At 34.4% G+C, this 26,174-nt stretch overlaps 2 protein-coding genes and 1 long non-coding RNA gene across 23 annotated transcripts in view; 2 read left to right on the top strand and 1 right to left on the bottom strand.

Moving 5' to 3' along the window:
* LOC106055540 (protein scribble homolog) overlaps positions 1-6,886 on the top strand; it is a 63,075-nt gene extending 56,189 nt beyond the window's left edge. For all 18 annotated transcript variants that reach the window (XM_056016204.1, XM_056016221.1, XM_056016215.1 and 15 more), the window contains 4 exons: positions 899-1,011; positions 1,468-1,511; positions 2,300-2,364; positions 3,463-6,886. In XM_056016204.1, coding sequence (XP_055872179.1) covers positions 899-1,011; positions 1,468-1,511; positions 2,300-2,356 — 214 coding nt within the window. In that variant the 3' untranslated portion in view covers positions 2,357-2,364; positions 3,463-6,886. The remainder of the gene's footprint in view (positions 1-898; positions 1,012-1,467; positions 1,512-2,299; positions 2,365-3,462) is intronic.
* A 3,018-nt stretch (positions 6,887-9,904) lies between these two features.
* Positions 9,905-22,927, bottom strand: LOC106063779 (protein usf-like). Of its 4 annotated transcripts, none has more exons than XM_013222245.2 (5): positions 22,782-22,927; positions 12,602-12,721; positions 11,438-11,622; positions 10,961-11,156; positions 9,905-10,483 (listed from the first exon to the last, which is right to left on the bottom strand). In XM_013222245.2, the coding sequence occupies exons 1-5, from the start codon at positions 22,896-22,898 to the stop codon at positions 10,286-10,288; spliced, it is 816 nt and encodes a 271-aa protein (XP_013077699.2). In that variant the 5' UTR covers positions 22,899-22,927; the 3' UTR covers positions 9,905-10,285. The 4 variants fall into 4 exon arrangements, with proteins under 4 accessions (XP_013077699.2, XP_055872197.1, XP_013077702.2 ...); XM_056016222.1 differs by lacking the exon at positions 22,782-22,927 and adding an exon at positions 18,206-18,341; XM_013222248.2 differs by lacking the exon at positions 22,782-22,927 and adding an exon at positions 16,974-17,132.
* On the top strand, positions 18,305-26,155 carry LOC129923733 (uncharacterized). Its single transcript, XR_008775719.1, has 3 exons — positions 18,305-18,628; positions 22,173-22,387; positions 23,447-26,155. It is a non-coding gene; the product is annotated as an uncharacterized LOC129923733 (long non-coding RNA).
* Positions 26,156-26,174: the final 19 nt, after the last annotated feature.

Genomic DNA, 26,174 nt, shown 5'->3' with positions numbered 1-26,174 from the left:
ATATATATATATATATATATATATATACTCAAGATACATATGTTGACATACATTGACTAAGGCACTTCTAGTGCTAGTATGTGGAAACTATATTTGTTTTTTGGCATTTTGGCTAGACTTTGTAGGTGAGAATTTATTTAATTTGGTATTTTGGGTAGAATTTTTTTTTAAAGTAGTAAGTAGCTTGTTAGTTTTTGTCTTTATTGGTGTAAGTTTGACACTAGTTCACATTAGCAGGGGACAGATGATGTTTGTAGTAATTGAATAGATGTGTTCATTTATTAGACAATTTTCTTGTTACAGAATACCAAAAGGCTGCAACTGTTTGTTTAAAAGTATTTGTTTTTAGCTGTATTAGTTTCAAAATTAATTCATTTTTAGTAATCTATTGATAACAAATGTTCTTCTGAAATCCATATTTGTTTGTTTTTTTAAATTAAAAACCAAAACGTTCACTCAAAATCTTATGCCTGTAGTCTGCTTCTGTATTTATAGACTTGTATTCCTTTAAACTTAGGCCTGGGGATATTTGGCTGGTTTTATTATATAGAAACATAATATCATAGCTTTTGAAAAATAATGTTATGCAGGCCTAGCTTCATTGATAGACACTATAACATTTCATAATTTTAAAGTCATAGATTAAAACATTTATTTCCCCTATATACATTTGTTTATTACATTGAATATTAAAGAAAAACAAAACAACTATTTAATGTTAGAAATGTTTCTGAAGATACACTTGACAGGATTAGTAGTATACATATTATATATGTATTACCTAGCATCAGGTCATCTTTACAGTTTCTTGCCATTAGCCTTGCAATCAAAATTTTTTTTTTGTTGTTGTTTTTCCAAGTTGTAGTTGTACTAACAAATGTATTTGTTTTTATATTAGAATGAAAAGTCTTGAAGCGGATGCAGTCCAGGCACAGGCTGTGATAGCAAAGGCACAGGAGTTGTCTAAAGATTCCAACAAAGCAAATAGACTGCAGACTGTTGCTTTTGCAGGTCAGTTATTGTCCAATTCTATATTAATATCATTCAAGACCAGCCACAGGTCTTCTGGGCTAGGAAAGTAAACTTCACCTATACCATTGGTCAGTTAATAACTTTTACTTCCCCAATAGCTGTCACATATCAATTAGAACTGGACATGGCATAGACCTTATAAAATCTTTTTTTTTTTTTAATTAAATCTCAACCTTCAAGCAAGACTGAAACTTAAGATCAGTTTATACTTCATGTGCAAAGATTTATTAAATGCATTGAATGCTGGAGGACAGATGACTGACATTTGTTTTGTTTTTTGTTGTTGTTTTTTTTAGATTTTATCTTCTTTTTTTTTTAATGAGACATGTATATTGTAGTACTTTCATTAATCTAGTTATGAGTGTGAATAGATGATGCCTAGACACAATGAACAATGGTAAATACTAACACTATAATACTTGTGTTGTTTCTTAGATGAGGACCAGCCCAATCATCCAAATCATAATGGAGACTCAAGAGTAAGTTTACAGTCACATTTCTAACGGAACAATGTTTTAATATGTATGATGTTAATTTAGTGTTGATACAAAAACTTTAGCAATTTAGCTGTGCTTAGGCCAAAGTTGTTGGACTCGTATTTCATAAGTAGATGATAGAGAATAGCAGAAACTATAACATTGTCATAACTTTAAGGGAGGCAACTCAATGAGGACAGGTCTTTATTTACAGGGCATCACAAACATAGGTCATATCAGTTTTCTTTAGTACAGTTTCTTCCTAATCCCTCAACTTAGGCTGAACTCTGTTTTTTTTCTCTGTTTTTTTTTTCTCTGTTTTTTAATGCCAAAATTCTTCTATGTCTGTTTTCTAAATATTAAAAAGAAAGAAATATAAAAAATTTAAGTTTATTGAGAGCTATTTTTTAAAACCTAAGCTTTGCTTAAGTCATAGTCTGACTGATGATGAATTCAGACATTTTTTTTTTTTTACCTATGCTGCTTTGTTTGTCGAATAGGTGCCATTAAAAAGTATTAAACTATTGAAATAGTTTAAATACATTTCGGTGTGCAGCTATTTGACAGAGATAATAATACAAGCAAGTGTCCATGTTATTGTTGCTTTCTAAAAATGTGACTTTGTAGGCATTGCCATTGACCTCTGGTTTGAGAGAATAAAAATATAATTTCATTGAATGTTTGGTTATTAAAATTTCACATTGAGTTGTAAAATGTACAAGCTCGATATATATCTAGTCATAATGTTGATGTTGTATTTTCTCATTAGCCACATATACTTGTGTCCCCAGCTGGAAGGTGTTAGACAACAATTGCAGGGTGTCAGGCTAGCTGAGAACAAACATTAATATTAATGGTAAGTATAGATCAGTTTTCATTTGGCAGTCTTTGTTGTTGAAGAGTAGATAAAGTTCACTTCACTTTCTGCCATGAATTATCCTATTCTATTGGATACTCACACCCTGGTGGCTAAAATAACTTGCACCAAACAACTAGCAATCAAAAGATTTGTAGACAGTCTAATCACAAAGCATGTCACGTGAGGAGACTTAATTTTTTTATTTTAATTTGAAACACTTGTCTGTCTCACTACACAAAGTGTGTGCCCAAGGAACTCCATAAAATGACACTATTTAGCAGAAGACTAATGGAATAGTTTCATTATGATGACTGAAGCTGAAAGGTGGCATCAGCTTGCCCTGTAGCAGTTTCTCTTCATGTTATCCATGTGTTTCAAAAGGGTGATTTTGGCTGACAAGCTGCCATTTCTAAGTTAACATCTGACTAGCATGTCGACCATCTCCATTCATCTCAATAGATGCTGTTACTCATTAGAGAGGAATGTTTTTATTCCTAGTCTTCAATAGAATTTTTAGCTGACTACCCAGTAAAGAAAAACAAAATGGGATAGGAGAATTGGTTCATTGGAAGTTTTGCTTTTCAGTTAGCAATAGTATTACTTTGTGCACTTACCCAAACTTGGGGTAATAAATCTGGCTGAGACTAAATCATTGGAAATTAAAGACTTAAAAGTGTCCTACCCATAGAATGATTTATATATAATAATGTTGTATTATACAGCAATTACCTGCAGTATAAAGAAAGCCATAGCCTTTATCTATAATTATTATAATTGCAATAAATAATAAAACATTTTCTATATTATTATAGATACAAGTGTTCCTATTATGTCATTTTTTGTGTGTGTGTATAAAATGTACAATTTAAAGTTATGAAATGGTGGCCATAGACCAGGGAAAGCATCAACAAAATAGATCTTGATTGAGTACACACTTTTTTTTCGTAATTGAAGATCAGTCTATATTTATTTTTATGGCTCTCCCCTCCCTCCCCCCCCCTGATCATCACATCTCTAGTCATATCATTGTCTTGTTATTGTATATTTATTAACATGACCTATTACACAAGTACATTTTTGTCTCATTTGTTTCAGCACTTTTAGGAATTCTTTTAAACAATAGGATTGGATGGATTGTTTCAGCAGCTCTGGTGGCTGAGACTAAGGGTGTTGCTGCTATCAACAAACAGCTGTAATAGTGGACAGTTCTTGGTCAGTTTCATCTTCACTGTTGTCAATGTTGTCTTGAAAGATAGCCCAGACCTGATTTTTTATTCAAACTCAATTTTTAAGTGATGCATTTTTAAACAATATTTTTTAAATAATGAATTACTATGTACATATTTTCAAAGTACATTTTCTGATTAGCCAGTTTTATAAATGCTGAACACATTTTTTTATTATCATCATTACATTTTTTTTTTTAAATTATGCCCTTAATTTTTAGGCAGTTTTGTTAGTGTCAAATTGTTTTTATGTTTTTTGTTGTTTTTTTTTTACTTTTTATGCAAGATAATCTATAAAGGTTCAACTTATAGACTTGTCTAAACAATAATTATATTCAGTTAATTTTAGTTGTACAATGTATTATTCAGATACCAACTCAAGTCATTTTTGTTTAATTTGGTGTCAGTGAGCACACCCAGGGTAGATCACTCAGTGTCTGGTGTGGTTTAAAGAGCCTGTCTTGAGTTCTTGTCCTTAGTTGTTTCGTACATTCACTCTCACTTTTAATTTGCTACAATAGCTGTATATAAATATACATAATGACCTATTTAAGATACCAGTAAGTGAACGTGTTGGCAGTGTTAGTCTGTTGTGTTCTTCTATGTGTAAAGTAACCAGATGTATAGGAAATGTCAGTATGGTATCAACACACAGTGGTGTTTTTTTTTTCTTCTCATTGTTGGGTTGCTTTAAATGAGACTTTTTATTATTGAACTATGTGTAGGAATGTGTTGTTGTTTTTAAGTCAGAGTTACACATCTTTGTTATTTTAAAACAATGTTGTTGTTTTTTTATTTATAACTTTTTTTTTTTTTTTCATTTTGTGTTAATTAGAAGAATGTCATTGATTTCAATATTTGACAAGAATTAGGTTGTGAGAGAAGTAACTGCTTTGCTAGCACTCTACATACATTGATGGCTCTAATTGCTTTTTTACATTTTTGGTTTATTTTTTAGTAAACCTTTGACCTTTTGGGTGTTTAAAAGATAAAATATATGGTGCATACTAAGACCTGGGATGGCTGCCTGCTCATGCACTCTAGACTGTCATTTCGATTGTCCCAGGTTTGAACGCTTCCCTGTGCCATCCTACGGGAGGTTGGTCTATGATGTAATAAACTTAAAGCAATGGAAAATAAAACTCTTGTTCATAAAGTTATTAAAAAAACAGCAATGGAAGCAGCTTTTTATTTGTTAAATTGTACTTTAGAACTTGGCTTTAGTGCACTGCACTAAAGCAAAAGAGTTTCAAAGGAATGTTGTTTTTCTGTTGTCAGCAGTATAGGAACTGTTTTTTTATCTACATCTGTTCCAATAATCCTGGTTGTAACACAAAGCTTAACTAAGTAAGATAGCTTTGTTTTTTTTTTTAATCTGGCACCAACATTATAGTTTAAAAATTGTAGTAGGAATTTATAGTTGTTAGCTTGTAACTTTGCCTTTTCTTTTTTTGATCATGATTTGTACAGAATTGTTTCTTACTGCTGTAGGTCACTAGATTGAGTTCACATTTAACATAGTCTTGTTGAAGCACTGTCCCCAGTTTTCACATGTTCAATGCATTGCTCAACTCTTATCAATGCTCTGATGTGTCCAGGAGAAATGTAATTCCTTTGATTGAATTATATTTATTTGACGCTTTTTTTTTTTGGTGCACTTAGAAAGAAAAAAAAAAGTAGTTGATGTAAACTTTGTTTTAAGAACCTGTGTGGTGTGGATTGTTGTTGAGCTAAGAAGTAAACAAACATCTTAACATTATTAGTTTGTAGACAAATAATTAGTTGTTTGTTTTATGTATTGAAGGCAGTGTGTTGACATTAGAGACTTGCTAAATAACGAACAAAACATACACGTTTTTATTTGCTAAATTTATTGCATTGGTGGTGTAGTAGAAGTAATGTTTTATGTTGCGATTTAGCTTTTACTATAATAGATTAGTAGTATTGACAATACTTCAATTGATTTTGTACTAATTGATTGACAAACGCTTAATAAACTCATAAATAGTGGCCTGGTGAACAAACAGTAACAAGAGTATAACATACATATTTATGCTTAGGTTGGAAATGGTGGATTGTTTTACAATAACGAACTTCTTCCATTATCTTCCCAATTTACTCGGCAGATCTTTAGGGTCTACAGTTTTCTTGGTAATTGTTAGTGTCCTCAGAATAAAAATAACATTCAAAATAAACACTTATTAAATGTGGCCCACAAAACAAATCAGTAACATAATCAAATATGGAGAGATTTAAATAGTAACATCGAGCAACTTGTTAGTATGCTTTTTGTACCAAATTTTTTTTTTTTCGATTGTGTAATTTAATCAGACACTACAGATATATGTTTTTTTTTATTCTTTTAAATGGAAGACATACAAATTGGTTGTGTTCAAATGTTTTGCTTCAAATGTATGACCCCCTCCCCTACCCCCTTTTTTGGAACCAGTATATCTATATATTTGTGCAGAGATGATATATCACTGTTTCTTGTGTTTTTAAAATATAGACACCTTCCACCCGCCCCACTTCCCAGTGATAATGTGCCCTTCTGTAAGTGTTCATGTGACCTTGTTATTGAGAATACTAACATGTATTACATTGTGTGATGTAGTCCAAACTATGAGATCTTTGTCTAATCTGTACAAATATATATAGATATATATAGATTGTTTTTATTGATCCAAGTTTTGAAGCATTAATTACTATTGATTAAGAGATGAGTCATGTTATTTTTATAAGAAACTTATCAATACACAATACAATGTACTGAAGAAAACCAAATGATCCACACCCTATGTCACCTTGTAGAAAATTCAACAGTAGATCATGCTAAGTCCTAATTGACTTGGAGTAGAAATGTGCCCTTTCCTAATTGAAGTCATCATGTCATGCCTGTTCAAGTTTTGTAAATAGCTAAGTTGTAAAACCTGCCTAAGTTCACACTAGGACATAAAACCTGTCATGCCATCTCTGTGTTCTTCATGAAAAATGGTGTGTTTTGTTAACAAATTGATGTTAAAGTCAGCCAGTTGAAGGGGGTGAAAATAGAACTAGATACAATACTTTTGGTTCCCTGCCCATCCTTTTGTCTTTTAGTGTGTGGTTTCTCTAACTTGGATTAGAATCTGTGAGTGAAAGTGTTCTTCCCAAAGGCTACACACTGTATCAGTAACATTCTCTTATAAAATTACTTTTTTTTTTCTTGTACATAGACAAAAATGTTCATTTTTTTTATTTGTAAATTGGTTGAACAAGATATTAAAAAAAAAAATAAAACCATGATTTTGCCATCCAATAAATTGTTTGTTTTCTAAATAGTTTAAATAAAAGTAATACTTATGTTCTTTAAATGAGTACAATACAAATATTTAGAAAATAAGATTATTGTGCTATTTCAACTACAATGGAGAAAATGTTTAAGTAGAGTATTGGAATTATAAACACTAGGCACATCACTAGCAAACAGAAACCTATGTCTCTTTGGTTGGAAAAAGTCTATGAGAATAGGAAAAACATTTCCACATATTTTTTCCATTTGTCGCAATCACCTACATCGTTATAAATATTTGCCACCCTGGTAAGGGGAAAATGTTCACTCAGGATCAACAGGAAGACAAAAATAACACTCTTTCAGACCTTGCAATCTATATGGCAGATGATGTAAAGGTCATCTGTTTCAATGACAGACAATTAACAAGGGTGTCGTGGCCAGCACAACAACCACCTTTACTTTTCACAACCAAAGTTAGATACCCATTTCAGTTGGATGGAGTCAAGGGACATTCTAAAAATCCCGAAATTCAAATCCCAATCTTCACCAGGATTTGAATCTGAAACCCATGTTGCTGAACAAGTTAAACATAAGGAAAAAAAAAATCTTTTTAAAAACCTCAAATTGCATCGATTATTTTGAATCATATCATGTGATGAGTCAAAATGTAACCAACGTACTTGTAATATCTCACAGGTCTGTTGTTCAAAAAAGAATAAATCATTTATTTCATAAACACATGCACCGGAAGCTCAAAATTGGAACCAGTGAAATCTGCCCATGTGGAGTATCACCAGAAAATGCCGACCACGTCCTCCAAAACTGCTCTCTTTAACAAGAGGCCAGTATAAGACATTGGCCCCAAATCACCCCAATAGATAGAAAACTATATGGAGAGCTCCCTGATTTGGAAACCACTGCGCAGTTCATCTCATGTATTGGTCTAGTCATATGAACACTCCAACATAACAATGAGAACGATGAAGAAGAAGAAAAATTTATTTCATAGACAATGAATAATTTAGCAAAGTTTCAACTTGATCTGAGAATGGAAAGTGGTAGAAATGACATATAATAGATTTTGACCAGACAGATGAAGTGTTGATATAAGTTTGGTTAAAAACAAAGCTCATTATCTAGCCCTTGATAAAAGTTTGGTTAAAAACAAAGCTCATTATCTAGCCCTTGATAAAAGTTTGGTTAAAAACAAAGCTCATTATCTAGCCCTTGATAAAAGTTTGGTTAAAAACAAAGCTCATTATCTAGCCCAACTACCTAGAAAAAAAACAAACTCCCTTCAATCCAATAGTCCTTTTTGCTGCTTCACAAAATAGGCTGATGATACGGCTCTTCTTGCCCTGCTCTCAGAGAGCTCACATAAATGAGTACTGTAAAGATAATGTTGCATTATTAAATGTAAAAAAAACCCAAAGAAATAATAATTGATTTTCATATGGAAAATAAGGAAAATGATATTGTTTCTGTAGCTGGAGAGACCATTGAAATAGTGCAAACTTTTAAATACCTTGGTACTATCTTAGACAATACATTTTACTGCAAATACTGATTATATCAGCAAAAGAGGGCAGCAAAGATTACGATTACTTAGAAAAAATGTCCTCATTTAATGTTAGCGAAAAGGCCTTGGCTATACATTGTCACACTCACATCTGCACTATTTTAAGTTTTAATATCACTGCCTGGTATGGCAATCTGAACAGTAAAAAAAAAAAATAAACTTCATAGAATCCTAAATGCTGCTGGTAAAATTATTGGCAAAAAACAAACCCCATTTGGGCAGGGCAGCTGTTTGAGAAAAACACTCATAAAAAAGCTAAAAAGATTCTAGAAATAAAAAATCACCTTTTGGGTCAGGATTTTGTGATTTACCATCACAAAAGAGATACAAGACACTGATACCAAAGACAGACACAAAAACTCTTTTGTTCCCCTGGCAATCAAATCATTAAATAGAAACTGATATAAACTTTTTGCATATATATTATGAATGAGTCTGGTGTGAATATGAATGGCTGCCTGGTCGTGCGGTTTGCGTGCTGGACTGTGGTTTGGATTTATTGATGGTCCCGGTTTCAAACCCTGCCCGCTCCCATCCCCAGTCGTCCTGCGGGAGGTTTGGACTAGGAAGTAGACTATCTTCAACTCTGAAGGAATATCCAAAACATGTAAAATTGGTTTTTCTATAGTTATAATGTTTTGTTTGGTGTAATGCACAAATTTCCTTTATGGATAATAAAGATTATGATTATTATTAAATCCATGGCTTGAACGCACCCAAACCCAAACAGAAAAACTTCAGGAGCCAACCAGAGGAAAAATCAGGGGCAGGTAACTCTTAGGTAGTTTGTAGTACAAAATGCTATTTTCTGGCAGATCTGCAACACAGCTGACCCTAAACTGTTTTGGTCATTGAAATTTTGTTTTTTCCCAACACCTGCAAGGAGCTGGACAGGGGAGATGACGTGAATGACAACAGTCCAAAATAACTAGTGCACAGATTCTCACTTTTATTGGAAGGATGCACTAAGAATGAATATAACCATCTAGTTCCCATGGAGTGTCACAATTACATAAAATATGACTATATTGATAGTAAACATTAGAAATGATATAACGTACCACAAACAAACCTTATCAGTACCGGTACTTCTAACTGTGGTAAGTCACCTAATTAATAACAATACCGTCCATTATATTTTAATTTTTCAGTTTTTAAAGATTTTTAGTCTATATTTATGCATATATATTTGTATCTATTAGAACAAAATCTGATCCTAACTGACCAAGTCTAACTTGGCAGACACATGGATCACAAAGATTTTGTCTAGTGGCTGATGAAAGTATGTTTTTCCACTGGATAGGTAGCTTCAGACTTCTGGCATTTAGAAATGGTTATACTAGCACACTTTATGTTAACTACTAACATTCATTAACACAAACACTGTTGGTGAAGCTTGAATCGCCCTATAATGTTTAAATATCAACATCAAGTTAGTGTTACAACAGGACAGCAGGCTTAGATGTCATCTGTTTATTGATTAACAATAACAATCACCATCTCCAAAAGTATCTTCTAAATCAATGATATACTCTTTAAAATAAATAACAAGAACAGTTTACATATCAGAGAATCTCCATGACTATAAATGTACACAAATTCTTTCAAATCATAGTACAGTACCAGTACTAAAATTAATATTTAATTTCACAGCTTGATAAAAAGAAAATACTTTAAAAAAATAAATGATATAACAAATGGCATGTGTAAATCATTTTTGATTCAAACAAAGTCTATGAAATAAAACATATATTTGTTTTATCAGAAGCGCAAGCTAAAAGAAACAAAACCTACAGACTTATAAATACATGAATAAACACACAAAATTGAGTTTCCAATTTATGACAAGTATTTCTTGAAGAATTCAGACATTCTAGAAAAAGCCAGATCACGACATTCTTTGTTATAGTTTGGCCCAGAAGTGTTTGTGAAGGCGTGACCCGCGGGGTATACGTAGAATTCTAACACTTTCAAGTTGGCGTCCTTAAGCTTAGCCTCCAAAGGACGGAATTCATCAGGAGAAGCAAACCCTTTAGTCTGTAAAATAAAAGTTCATTTTAGATTTTAAAATGTCAGTATTTTATGAAGTCAATATTGTTAAAAAATTCATCCAAGGATTATTTTATTATTTTAAAAAAATAGTACTGATGCTACAAATAAAGAGGACACAAAATTGAATGAGATTCACTGCATACAAATCAGTTAGACATAATGTTCTCAGAAATCCAGTGAGGAACATGGAAACAAACAAAATGGTAAATAAAAATATTTAAGATTTCAAACAGAAAACATAGAAACAAATTGGAGTTGTTTGCTGACCTGTCAGATAGTTATTTAACATTATTTATTTTCAGTGTTTTCTTAGTTTTTTTCTTTTACATATTTGAGCATCATGAGAAAAAAATTATCCATGGAACTGCTCTGTGCATGTACAACTGTACATGGGAGAAGGTTTCCATGCTTTGCTTTGTAATTAAAATATTTGCTATAGACTTAGCTTCCTATGTTACCTACATCATCTTTCTCTGCAAAATGACACTGAAGTGGTATTTTAATTTTTGTGACGTCACATAGCTGGTCAGAGGGGATTCCGTAAAAGGGCACGGCTGCATCCACCTCCTCAATCAAAGCTGCTGCTGCCATGGACAGAGCTCCACCCATACAAAATCCTGTGACGCCCACTTTTTTACATCCTTGCTCTTTTAAATATCTGAAAGAAAAAACAACACAATATTAGCAAAGCAGTTAACTGACTATGCCACATTCCAGAACAGTACAAGTACCAGGAAGATGGGGGCCACTGGGTCTACAAGGCCACATACATGTAAATAAGTTAGTTACATTAGAAACACTAATCTAATAAAAAGCCTGTTTTCTTCTTATTTCACTTAAAACATACAAAATAATGTTTATCACATTAAAAACGACTAAACAAAACAACTTATAAAGTGATCTAATTCTATACAGCAACAATGTGACATTATGTCTTACTTGGCAGCTGCCCGGATATCATCCACTGCTCCCTTCCAGTCCAAGCTGCCCATGTAGTGACCTGCAGTCTCATTGTCTTCTGCTACTTTACCTCGGTATAAATCTGGGACCAGAGTGACAGCATCGTAGCGTCCACACAAATCCTTGCCACACTCTTGGATCTGTTGATTGACTCCCCACCATTCCTGGACAAGGAAAAAACACATGCATGTCACAGCTTAAACATCAAACTATGTAGGTCACATCAAACTAAGTAGGTCACATTAAACTAAGTAGGTCACATCAAACTAAGTAGGTCACATCAAACTAAGTAGGGCAGATCAAACTAAGTAGGTCACATCAAACTAAGTAGGTCACATCTTTAAAACTTGCTTTGGTGCACTTTCATGTAAGGTAATAAAGTCTGCTATTCTTTCAAGCACCTCATGGCATGTGGGATGATTGTATTTGTGTATAGAATCTTAGTTGTAAGATAGAACAAATTCTAGATTTATTTATTATGATTTCATTGGTCTATTAGTGAAAGTAGAGATATGTCCCTAGGGACATTGTTGTAAGAGGCCTGAGTTTTTAGTCTAATCGTATAAGCACTATAGAAGTCAGTTTCATAGCTGTGTATATTTAATAGTTTAATTTTGATGCAGTTGTCTACGATTGCAGTTATTCTGATTACTTTGATTAAATTTATATTTCTGTTACTAAATGATCCCTGGTGTCTTTTGAATTATTGAAAGAAGTAAATTTATTTATGTGTCCATGTCAAGGCCAGGAATTCACAACAGTATGTGTAGAATGTTTGACTAAGTGTAGAAAGTTGCTGAGAAAATGTACTGCTAAAACTTGGAAACCAGTGTCAGCATTAAAATAAGGGTGAGTCCATGTTAGCCAAAAGCATTAAGTATTAAAAGATAAGACGGGACAAGTGGGGAGGGCAGAGAGGGTTCAGATGAATAAAAGTTCTTATAGGATGGAATTGTCAGGCTAGTGGTAAGGTTCATCTGATTCTGGTGGTTTACTGTGCTCATAAATTCCAGTTGACTTTAAGCTTTAAAAAAAACAAACAATTATGTCCAAGGAGCATTACTTGAGAATGTGTCTTCTGTGTTCATTGATTAAATATTAGATTACAATCTGGACATGGCAAAAAGTGGACACTTGTCTTACCTGTAATACAATAATGCCTCTGGGCTGTTTCTTGGGGTCACCACACAGGACACCAGGGCAGGCACCCAGTTTGTTTGCACTTTCAAATTTGACTACTTTAGGTGTGGCCATGGTACTTAACTGAAATAAGAGTCAAACTATTGGCTGATGAAATTAACAAACAAACAAACACAAAATTATACAATCAATAGAATGGGGGGAAAAGAAGTCTACAGTGGATATATTGTATATATATATATATATATATATATATATATATATATATATATATATATATATATATATATATATATATATATATATATATATATATATATATATATATATATATATATTAAATTAAGTCCCACATTACACTCAGGTGCTGTTCGTGGGTCTATTATTGAACAGTATCGACAGTTAAATAAGATCAAGTGGATTTTTTCTTGTTAGTATGTTAACAATATAGTCAGTCTACACATTATGTGACACACACAGCATTGGATATACCGGTACGTCTAATAGTGAAATATTTTAAATGCCCTAAAGCGAAGGGTCAAGGTTAGCCACGTGACATTATCGTAAGACAACAGAAGGAATGTGACGGTATGGTCGACCCAATTTATAAAGGGCACAGGCTAACGCATGAAAGACCTATGTAAAGTCAGTGCATTAAAAAAAACAAAAGATGAAAGAGACTACAACTTACTTTAAAGACATACAAAGAAAATAATATCGATATAGACACTAGATCTAATAAACGCGAGAAAAGGGGCATTACTCTGTGGAAAGAATGACTTTGAATCTTCACGCAATTCAACAGAAAAGGGGGGTGGATGGGGCGAGATAGAAAGTATGTAGACTTTGTTTGGACTAGAAATACAAAAAGAAAAAAGTGCCTACTGAGAAAACAGAATTTAATTGAAAAAAATAAAGATATAGGTCTAATTACTAAACTACTTCACAAGACTCATCTGAAATCCTTACGCGCCTAAAGCTCTTAGGTTCATTGAGGTCAAGGTAATGCTGAGACCAAGACCGACCTTAACACAAACGAGGCCTTTAGATTTTATGGGAGGTAGCTATTCGAAAGCAGTAGTTGAAATGGCATCCAGGCCTTTCTATCAACAACATGAAATAAGCCGGTGATAGGATACGAATCTACCGGCCACCACACGACACAGTGTAGGCCTAATATCTGACCCAATTTTTAAGCAAGCATCATGTCTAGTCAAAACACACACCTCCCTCTCGGCCGCTTTGGAGACATTATAAGCTTTACGATGCATGGCGGAGACAGATCCCGATGTTAACAAGTTGAGAACGAAACTATCCAATCTCAACAGGACGCAAGTTAATGACTTGATACTGCACTAGGATCCAAGCTTTACAATTTAAGAATCACCAATGTCTGTCTCATAGAGCGGCACTACAGAGAAACAGAGCAATAACAGATATTTCTGCACATCAATGCAAAGTAAATGGCGACAAGCCAGAAGTAACACGCCCAAGACGAACTTGACTCCAAGTGATGTAACTGGTGTCAACTAGCCACAGAATGCAAAGTGTCGTTTGGTAGTGAGTTTAAGTAACAGACAGACTGGACAAAAGCCTCACAGGATGAGCACACAAAACAGATCACTTGAGATACACACGAGTTGAACAACAAACACGCAGTGGGTGAAACATCAACACCTAGACTTGGGACTTTAGTAACGAGGTGAACAACAACTGTAGAGAAACAAAGCCAAGTCATGTGTCTGCGCAAGATGATTGGTTTGCAATAAAAGAAAAAAACAATATTGACACGGTAAAACAAAGGCGGTCTATCACTATCAAAGAAAAAAAGGGTAGAGGGTCTAATATCCCTCTCCTTCTCTTATAAAGATTTTTTTGGTCCAAAATAGATTCTTTCATTATATTATTGATTTTAATGTTTTCCCGCGCCGCCTCTTAAGTGTAAAAAAAAAAAAAAGCAAGAGAATTCATCCGTTCTCTTGTGTCAGTAAAGCGGAAAGACTAAAGGCACAGGTAAATGTCACCCTAACGATACACTAGCATGCAAACACTTCCTCTAGTAAATACCGGGGGACTTTGTGTTTTGCTGACTGAAGTCCAACTGAAGGTTTAATTAAAGAGTTCAACAGAAGACTTGTTTGGTTTTCTACTGACACTCTATGGTTTCAATGGGAACACATTTAAAATGGGCCCAGAGGTTTTACGTTAAGTCTGGCAAAAAAAAAAAAAAAAAACTCTAACAAAAAACTAGTGAAACCCAGCACGTATGATCAGCAACATTTGGTTAAGTGTTTTGTTATTACTGAATGGAAGGGGGAGGAGGGGGGTCATTAATGGAGACCAAAGTTGTTGTTTAAATACAAATGATCGAAATGAATGGAACCCACGTTAAACAGATGTAAGGGACAAATGAAGTCAACCGGCAAGTCAGTCGAGACAATCAAAAAGTCAGATCTTAAGATGGAAATACAATCTTTAAAAAAAAAGATTACTTTAAAAATCTCTTTTCTTAATAATAAAAGGAGTTTGTGTTAGGCTACACGTAAACTCTTGGGCGGTCCCAGGGGTGTATGCTGTACTCATAGATTAGGATCCACACTAACAAATTGACCTAAATATATCACACAAAATTGACGACTAAGATGAACAACCTTTTATATTGTATGTTAAAAATGTTTTATATAGATACATACATTTTCCTTCTCTTTCTCCTACTTACAATATGTATATATGTTACGTTAGGCCATTAAGTTTTATATCTCGAGTTTCAATATTACCACTGCTTTGAGTGACTGCTTGAACAGTGTAAGCCTAGATGTTTGACATCTGAAAGTAAAGTTCCCCTTTCAGGCCTTGTGGTCTATAGGGCAGATGATGTAAAGGTCATCTGATTCATTGGCCTACGGTTAACGAGGGTGTTATGTGGCCAGCACAACAACCAACCGCCGTTACTTTTCCCCAACTAATGTCAAGAGACGCCTATGGATCTCAAAATTAAAAATCCCAGTCTTCACCAGAATTCGAACCCGGGACCCCCGGTTCAGAAGCCAAGCGCTTTGCCGCTCAGCCACCGCGCCTCCTGTTTGACATGTAGACACAAGCAAAGACTGAGTCTCAGTTGCAGTCTAATACAGGCTTTAGATCCCAAGCTATCATTAAATCCTTAAATTACCCTTCGTAAAGTTCCGCCCAGGGCCGGCCTTAAGTCTCTGCAAGCTATCCGGCCGCAGTGAGCCCCGCATTTTCATAGGGCCGGCGCTAATACTATGTGCAATCCGTTTCGCATAAGACCCCGCGATTGTTAGAGCGGCGCCTTCGACATCACGGAGAGCCGGCCCTGGTTGCGCCTATACCTAGTTATAGTTATTTTTTTAACAAGTGCCAAAACATTTGGTTTATCAAAAGGAAAAAAAAACAACTATTTCCCATTCGATAACTGTCCTACGAGTAGGCTACTACAAAGAAGTATAACTATAGAGCTAAGACTGTTAAAATAGCTTGTTTATACATGTCCTATGTGTAAAAAAAAAATAATTAAAAATTAAAAAAATAAACAGTATGCGCAGTTAATAAAAAAAAATAATTTAAAAATAAAAAGATTCACTTTCAGAAGACCAAGAAGTACACATTGCCACAATTTAAAACATTCGATGGGGACATTGGACTTTCCGTAGCATGAAGCTTTTCATTGATGAGATCTAGACATGACAGACTGACAAACGGACAGGCTACACAGAAACCAATGCTGACTTTTCCCTAAGGGAAGAGGCACTAAAAAAAAAAAAGGATGAATGTCAAGTTTTATAGATACATAGGCTTAAGTGCTGATCCGACATTTAATGCATCGCCGAATCTTTGTTCTTAATTTAGGTCTACAACAAAACTTTTTAATTTAGGTCTACAACAAAACCGTTTTAATTTAGGTCTACAGCAAAACTGTTTTAATTTAGGTCTACAACAAAACTGTTTTAATTTAGGTCTACAACAAAACTGTTTTAATTTAGGTCTACAACAAAACTGTTTTAATTTAGGTCTATAACAAAACTGTTTTAATTTAGGTCTACAACAAAACTGTTTTAATTTAGGTCTACAACAAAACTGTTTTAATGTTATAATTTAGGTCTACAACAAAACTGTTTTAATTTAGGTCTACAACAAAACTGTTTTAATTTAGGTCTACAACAAAACTGTTTTAATTTAGGTCTACAACAAAACTGTTTTAATTTAGGTCTATAACAAAACTGTTTTAATTTAGGTCTATAACAGAACGTCTTCAAATTTAGGTCTATAACAAAACAACAAACACTAAAAGAAAAAAAAATGACTACATTTATAATGACATTGAAAAAAAAACTAAAGTCTCTAGCCAACTCACTCGTGTTAGTTCCCCCTCAAAAAGTGTATGAAGCGAGTGGCAGACCAGCCTCTACCAATGGATTACAAAATTACAAAAAAGAGGAAGTTTCTTAAAGCATGTTTTTCTCAGAAACTCTGGGATAAGACTTGTTTGTGTTTCTGCGGTCAACAAACGCTGAGAGCTCTAAGGGGATTTCCCGGAATTACACTGGCTGTAAATATCGGAGATTTGAGTTGCTTGGGGTTGAGTGGTTCCAGCTCAGCTCAACGTGGGGATTTGGGAATGATTCATTTTATACAACAAAGTCGTACGATAGAGAGAGAGAGAGAGAGAGAGAGAGAGAGAGAGAGAGAGACGATAAAGATAGAACGAAGAGATAAGTTTCGCTTCATTTTTAAGGCTACAATAGGCCTATTGGCGATGACGAAGCTTATATCAACTCACTCTGTCTGTCTGGTAAAAAGTTTGTACACGTTATTTCTTCCACACCCAATCTCTGATCAAGTTGAAATTTTGCACAATTATTTCTTGTGTCGGACAAAACAAGAATTATATATATATATATATATAACCAATTACTTAATTAACTAATGGTAATTATTTTGTTTGGTATCGAACAAGGGAAAGAAATCGTACTTTACAGATGTGGTGGTATACATTTCAAATTCAACTTTTTTATGTAGGTTTATTTAAAAAGCGATCACCCTTCCTCCCCTCCCCCAACTGGTCCAGGCAAGTGACTAGGATCAAAGCTAAAAGCATGAAATTGCGACAAACAAAAAAGCAATAGGTAAAAACATTTCTAATCGCACCGATTTATTATTGTTAGTCTATATCTATTACAAATTTGGATACATGACTGATTCAAACTAATTGATACAATTACACTTATCATACGCTTTTTTTTTAAGTATTTTTTTTTCTTGTAAGTTCAGTGTAGAGTTTGAACGATTTCACTGTTACCCCTCGGTTCGCAGGCTAGGCGCTGTACCCCTCATCCACCATGCCCCGCCCATGTCAATGTGTTATACAACTCTAGTCAAGGGCGGCAACATCGACAGAATGATTTGTGGACTGTAACATTGTGATAGCGTACAGAAACCACTTCTTGACACAAAGCAGGAGCCTTTGGCTCGAATACATTCAAGAACATCATCTGTTCAATCCTGGATGTTAGAACTACTGTGGTTTCAGTTTGAACTTAACAAACAGACTAAATCAAACAAAGTCGTGAATTGTGTTGTACTTACATAGTGAAAGCTAGGTCGTAGATATGTAGTAGCAGTCAACAAACGTGTAAGTAACCAGACGCTAACTTGAATACAATGTTGGGGGGAAACCTCCGCTGGTTATTTTTATACCTACTTAAACCCTCCCCCGTGCTAGTGCAGCCCCACCCCGACCCCAGCCCGCGTGAACAAGCAGTTTTATGTTTTGTGTTTAGGTTTAGTTAAGCTGGTAGTTGCTGACCCAAGGCTATGAGTCAGTCAACGGAAGAGTTCCCCCATTTCCCTTTAGTATGAATATGAAGTCACACAGGGGGATGGTGTAAAACAAAGGAGGATCCAGTTTTACATTAATATCGAGGCGGATATAATTGTAGCCACCTACAGTGCACCTGGGGGAAAGAGGACACAGGTACAGAGTATTACCGGGAGATGGGGGAGGACAGGGTAGGTAGTATACTTATATCTCTACATTTTTCAAACCAGATTATAGGCAGTCATTTTGTGTATGTGTCTTAAACACAAAAGCTTTCAACAAAGCTATTTTAGAGCATTTAATTCACCCCATGTCTACTCATGTATTTTTAAAATGTATACCAATGCCTAACATTTGCTAGAAATGTAAAAGCAGTTGGGCATAGTGCTGGCAACATAAACCTCTTGTTCCAAATCGCCCACATTAATATCTGAGATGCATACCTCTTAATAATCTAAACCAGGATATGGGACTACTGATGTTTATCAACAGGAACAAGTTTAGTCCCTTGAAGCACTGAAAGTTACTAAAAAGATGGTCATTAATAATCAAATGACTGGGATTGGTTATGGTACACACAAAAAGCTAGAGAGTAATGACATCAATACTATATGTTGTGTAAAAGCTACCTGTTGTTGTTGTTTTTTTCTAGATGTGTGAGTGGGTAGATCTGTGTAACAAATTGTTACTTAGTAGACTATACAATTGTTTACATTGTTTTCAAATGAAGTTCTCAGTTTCATCAATATTCATTTGCTCAACAGTTCTATTTTTACTAGTGAAGAGAAAAAAGAAAAGAAAGCCCATATGGATATTTGTTTTAGAGAGGATAAATTATGACTACTCCCTTCCTGATTTAATTTCTAAGCTTGGTCTACATTTGTCAACAGGAAAAGTTCACATGGTAAATGTGCAAGATAAAAAAAACAAACAAACTTGACACATTGATCAGTTTATATATAGCTGTCCCAAGTATCCAGAAAAGTTTCCTAGAAAATCAGCACTTTGATTAAAGTGAAGGAAGTGCAGCTAAGGTCTTATCTCGCCAGGGCCTTAGCTAAAAGAAAAGACACTCCCAACACTTACTGCCACATTAAAGTGATGTTGCTAGCATTTTGTCATGAAACTGACCAGGTAGTCTTTTAACACAAAAAGCATAAAGAGCGTGAAGAACATTTTCCACAACTTTCTGGCATTAAATATCCCTCTATAATAATATATAAGAGTCTAATTTATCCAAATCCATTTTTTAACACATAATTTGATGTAAAAAAAATATTTTTAAAGTAATTTTTAGTGCTTAGTATTTAAAGTAATTTTTAGTGAATAGTCCATTGTTGCAAGGCCACACTTCCAAGTGAACAACCAAGACTAAATTCTATTAGAATTTCTTTCCAATTTGTGTAAACCAGTCAAATATCAAGACTGGCCCAAGATTTCCTATGCAGAAGTGTGAATAAAATGAACACACTCACTACTTAAATCATGCCTAACTATTTTGTTGTCTATATCATTTTATTGTGTGTAAATAGTATCCTTTTCCCTAGAAAAAAATAAACAAAGAGAAAATAAATCTGTTTAACATGTTAGAGACAAGCATTTTGTTTTCCAAAATAACAGACCTCGAAAATGGGCAATTATAAAGATATATTTTTTTTGTCTACAAATCATTTTAATTCCCTTTTTGACTCTTGATTATAAAAAAAAATATGTTTAACATAGTACCCCAGTACACACATTCATTAGCTATCAGTAGTATGACAAGAGAAGACATACAGAAAAGATTATTAAGGTTTTGTTGATGTCTTAGGCCAAAAATAAGTGTAATGCATTGTCAGCATATTTACCAATTTCCATTTAAATCTCTTTTCAACAGATCAAATTAGTTAATAATCACAGCTGGGTAGACTTGAGTTTGACCTCAAAGCACATTTGCAAAGCAATGTCTAAATGCTTAAATTAAGCTATATATATTAAAAGGTAAACAGAGATGAAAACTAAAACAATGGCCTATATTTGAGTTGGTCTGTATTAAAACAATGTTGGAAAAGATTTGTACTGAAAAAGAAATAAAGTTATTATGTATTTTGTACAGATAGGGTGGGGAGAGAAGTATTTCACTTTTTAGTGACTATTTCACTACCACCAGAGTCTGGTCTGGCTGGTATGTGAGCCCAATGAGGGAAAAGATGTTGACTTAGCCCCCTAAACAAACTGAACAGGTTTAGACAACAGTAAATGACAATACTTGGGCCCTCCTTGTTTGTATTTGTGAGACAAAGCTTAAAGCTATTAGGACTAAGAACCATTGTGTAGGCCTAGCTACTATGTTAGAATATTTAACCTGTCAACTTCTATATTATTAACTTAGTAAGGGTAGTCAACTTCATCTGTTACAACAATTATATAAACTATATTTATGTTTGTATTTCTAGGATTATTTGATAACTTAAAAAAAACAACATAATTATTACATTAAATCTAAAGTATAAATCATATCTCTACTAATTACTTAGATGCCTATAAATTAGTCTAAGTGTATGATATTTATGTGACATATTAAATGTAGGCATTGTGGTTGATTGGTTAATTTCTAATAGTTATCTAACAAAACCTTGGATGTCTAAAACAAATAAAGCAATTAAGTCTATTAAAGACGATTGAGTCACACTTGTAGTCCCTGAGGTACAGTTGTTCTCATTACATCACACACACACACTTACAGACTGTTATATACTCATTAACAAACTTTTAAATAGAAAAATTAGGTCTCATTAGCTTAATGTATAAGCCATATCAGAATAATAGGTACTGGGCAAATAAAGATTTTTAATAGCATGTTTTGTAATCTAGTTTTAAGACATGCAACATATATTATATATGCCCTTTGAACCTTGTTTTTCTTTTTAAAATAGTTTTTATATATGTGCTATCTAAAAATCAAAAGTAACTTAACTATTCTGAGCACAATGGAAATGATAGTAAACATTTCAGTCAGATCATACATAAGACAAAACAGAGTTATAAAAATGATGTATAATAAAAATGGTGCATAATCTGAATGTGCATATATATATCCAATAGCCATACTAAATTTTTAAAAACAGTGACAGCTATTGAAAGACCAAGATAACTTATATATGCACCTTTACTATTGTTACGTGCGCAGCATAGTGTGAATATGGGATGGTGCAAATGCGTATTGAAAGGGGAAGAAAGAGAGGATTGAGAAATGAAGTAATGTAAACGAAGATCTAATTCACATATTTTTAGTTGTTGTATCAAGATTAAGTCCTCATTATATACTATATATTCGAGTCTGTTTGGTGTATGATTAAGAGTCTCATCTGCTCGTAACAACTATCCTATATTTTGACCACTCACACTGTATAGGCAAAGTAGGCGAAACCAAATTTTTGACAAATGAATTGATTACAACAGACAGTGGCTTTTCCGGGGCAGATAAAATGAGATAGCCTTTATGCTACAAAAGCAATGGAGTCTATAAATTGTATCTATTAGATCTATACTTATAGACTCTAGATCTATGTAGATCTATATAAAATCATCTAAAAGTCTAATTTATGAAAATGAAAGTGGTAGTTTCCTAGTAGTATACTACAGTAGTTATAAAATTGTCAAAAAAGATCTAGATCTATACTTAGAAACTATAGATCTAGAAATATAAATAATCATAATGTGATCATCACTTGTATGTTGTTTTACATGTTTCAGATGTTCCTTCAGAACTGAAGATTACATCCTATTACCTAGACTCTACTCTATAGAGTATAGTTCTCGATTCTATACTTCTACTACTACTAGTCTACTACTAGACTTCGAAGTTGGAACCTACTAGGTCTAGATCTAGAGTCTAGTCTAACTAGTGAGTACTACTCTCAGCTCTGCTACTGTCAGTACTGAACGTGACTTATAGATCTACAAGACAAGTAAGTATAGTATAGTCTAAATAAACAGCAAAAGACAAGATAAGGCGAAAGGGTTCCCATGCCCATATGCTGATCTATTCTTAGATAGTAGACCCTCTATAGTCTATAGATAGATGGTTAGCTTTAGTGACTTTAGTCTAGATTTAAAATGGATCTCTAAATCTAAGTTCTAGATCTATAATTTAGATTCTGCTAACTACTAAACTAAGTAACTAAACTAAACTAAAGGCCGATAACTATCATCCATTTTTATTAATTGATACATCAAAGGCAGGATCAGGGGCAAAATAAGTTTTCTTCAAGTCAAGGACTAATCTAGTCTATCGAAATTTAATCAAGTAGAAAGATGGAAACACGTTTTAAAATCGAAACAACCTAAAATTAAGCTGCTTACGTGTCGAAATATTACTGCAACACGATTTGTAGCAGAAGAATTAGACAAATTTATAACATTACAAGCAATTCGATAAAAAGTATTAGCAGGAAGCATCTTTTGCCAGATTTTTCGCATGATAAAGTTTTCTTTAATAATAATGTTGCCTCTACTACACCAGTCATAGTATAAAACTATAAACAATTAGAATAATAATTTCTTTAAATTTAACTTAAATTTTTTAAACTTTTTGAAAAGCTATATTAGACTTTATATATCGTTTTATGCTAAGGTGACTAGACTTAGGCGTGACAGTCCCGCTTTAGACCGTCTGTCACGCTTTTCATAAAATGTCCAGGCGGGACGGCCAATGTCCCGCTTTCATAAAACCCAAAACATCGAAGTTCAGACAGACTTACCAACAGAGTTCACGTTTATAAAGACGGCAAGAAAGACCAACAACCACAGTGAGGTACGATGCTAGAAATGTCGATCACAGTTTTCTGTCGCACATGTTTATATAGAAACCAAACATCTGATTGCAGATCGTACTTTTTAATTGGGAGCTCCCACAAAGCTTCCTTTAAGGTAGCTTCTCCAACATTTAAATATCCTATCTATTTAATAGATCAATTCCCAGCTGCTAAAGGTACTTTTGGCTATCATATAGTTTTCCTTATCAACAGTTTTGGATCAATGGACTGCACTTTGACATTACTTTAAAAGTATGACCCAAATGCACATCTGCAAGAACCAAATGTGAAGATTTGACTCCTGGGTGTTAATGAACAAACTAAAGTAACAGGTTCTTGATGCTCAGTTTTTGAATGCTTTCACGGATGCTTCAAGCCCACAATGAAGTGAAATTGTTTCCCCATCTCTGGAAATCTATTTTTAATTAACAAATTCGTCGATTTAGAATCTACCAGAATTTCGGGTATAGAAAGACCAGGTGGTTTTAGCGGCTTTAGCCTTGAATCATTCGGTGGTTAGACTATCTAAATTACATCCTGCTTTGAAATCGTATTTCATTTCACAAGAGAAGTGTCCAACCTTAATCAACAGCTTCTTTGAAAACCCGTGTGATGAATTATGGCCTCATTTTATACACAGCACTGCGGCTGTATTCCATGCAGAAGTTTATCGAGGGACAGAATGTCAGACTTCTTGAAGTATCTTCTGCCACAAACGGATTCGTTCAGAAATACACGAAAAGAAGCTTGAAAACTTTCCTCCTCAACGGTGACGCGAGTTGGTTAGAAAAAGTGATATAGCAGCAACAACCGTAAACGTTTACGACACGTATGCCGAGTAGCGGGTATTTCAGGGGGAGAAGTGGCTTCTTGACAGGTTGACGCTTTCAGATGGGTTGCAGAGAAAGATGATTTATCTTTGAAAACGTTTCAGAAAGCCTGACATTATTTCAATTATTGTGTGCAAATTGTGTGTCTATGTACATTGTGGTTTATTACAATAACTTCCAAGTTCTTGAAAAAAAAAATATTGCTCGAAAAAATCTTAGTCTGTTCTTTTTACCATATGATCGACATGTGTCCCGCTTTGGCTCCCCAAATATATTGTCACTTTATTTATGCTCATCTAATTTAGAGAGATTCCGAGCTATCAAAACAGGTATTGACAATCCCCCCTCCTCTTTTCCTCCATCAAATTCTCTCGCCCTCTCCTTAGACTTCCATACCCCCCCCCCCAGCTCACATCTCCTTTCCAAGTTGTCACACTCGCGGTTAATAAAAAAAATCTATTTTTAAAAAGTTACAAAGGGAGTAGGTCTTTTAAGTATAAAGTCATAGGCAACTCCCTAACCTACTTTTCACATTTAGAGTCGAGTATGTATAATTTATGGAATTTCAGAGAGTGCACTGTCCAGTATTTTACGCTATGAAGACCCAGTTGTAACCCACTTATTTTGTTTTCAACATTTGTAAAAAGTATGTAAAATGCCCCATTCAGACTTTGCGATCTATGGGGCTGATGATGTGAAGGTCATCTGTTTATGTGGCCAACAGTTAGCGACGGTGTCATGCGGCCAGCACAACGACCACCCTTACTTTACTTTTCCCCCAACTAATGTTGATCTGCTGGGTGGACTCAGAGGCACCCTAAAAATCACAGGACCCCCACGGATCGGAACCCAAGCGCTTTACCACTCAGCCACCGCGCCTCCTTCCAACATCTGACACAAGATTAATTGTCTGCCGAGCGAACGACTGGGGTTGGTTCTGCAATAGTAGGCTAATGTCACGGTATTTCTTTTCGTTCACCCGCTTGCCACACAGCAGCTCAATGAAGAAACACTTTGACTCCTTGTTACAGAAATTAGTTTTATTAATTAACTATAACAGGGAGAGTAGGCTGGTTATCTTTTCGTATTGTGCGCCTGTCTTCGTCATGTGCTTTTCTTTGGGTTTCGAATGTGTTTCCTATGGCCTTCATATGTTATCTGCTGCCAGCTACTTTCGTCCAGGGCCTGCGTTAGTCATAGGTAAGTAAACTAGGCAGCCGCCTAACGGTAGGGCCTCTGATTGGCGGGGGCCTCGCACAGGACTAAAACAGCAACATTATTTTTAGAGACAAAAACGCGAAACATGGATCCAATCTTATATTTAACAAAACTCTATGGCTCCGAAATTCCCTTAGAAACAGCGTAGGTGGAAATAGTTAGGCTTTTTAATGTAGTGGGAATATATATAAGTCCAGACTCTGAAACGTATAGGAGTGAAGGGAGCATTACAGCACTGTAGACTTTCAGTTTTGTGGATATACTGAGTGTCCTTGAAGTCTGACAAAAGCAGCCCTGGCACACCTCATCATCTGGCATTGGCTGAGATGGTGCTTCCCAAAATGAAATATTTGCTAGTTTCTGTATAATTTTGTCGGTTCTTTGACAGATTTATTTTGAGAAGGTTGGTGCAGCACTTGTTGTTGTTTTTTACATTTATGGGGATATCTTTTATATACTTGGGAGTTACATAGACCTAACAACAGTGTTTTTAAACATGATCTTGGGTTCGGTTTGTGTAGCTATGAGCCACCTATTATTTTGCCTTCATGTCCAATATAACTCTAAAAGCACTATAGCACTATTTGATCAGGGCACTGGTATTTAGATAGTTCAGCGCCAAGTTTGAAATGTAATTCAATAATTATGAGCCAATGGATTACCGTCTGTCTGAACTTATTTGAACAATGTTGTTGAACTTTTGTGCTCTCTTTGTTTCTTTCAATAATGGCATAATATTAATAAACAAACTTTAAAAACAAAACAGAAATTGTGTTCACCATTCGCATGTGTTAGCATGTGTTAGCACATGAAACAATCAGTAGGTCAAATGGCTCATGCTAAATATAGCTCCAGACATCAAACAGTAACAAAAACAATTAGTTGAAATATAA

The sequence above is a fragment of the Biomphalaria glabrata genome, chromosome 17, assembly GCF_947242115.1.
Source record: "Biomphalaria glabrata chromosome 17, xgBioGlab47.1, whole genome shotgun sequence".
Lineage (NCBI taxonomy): Eukaryota > Metazoa > Mollusca > Gastropoda > Planorbidae > Biomphalaria > Biomphalaria glabrata.
This window is presented reverse-complemented; position numbering and strand designations above follow the sequence as displayed.

Coding starts and splice junctions, on each gene's coding strand:
- LOC106063779 (XM_013222245.2), bottom strand. CDS start 22,898: ATGCGAAAAATCTGGCAAAAGATGCTTCCTGCTAATACTTTTTATCGA. Junction 11,623..12,601: donor GAGGCATTATTGTATTACAG/GTAAGACAAGTG, acceptor TTCCTTGTCCAG/GAATGGTGGGGAGTCAATCA. Junction 11,157..11,437: donor GATATCCGGGCAGCTGCCAA/GTAAGACATAAT, acceptor TTTTTCTTTCAG/ATATTTAAAAGAGCAAGGAT.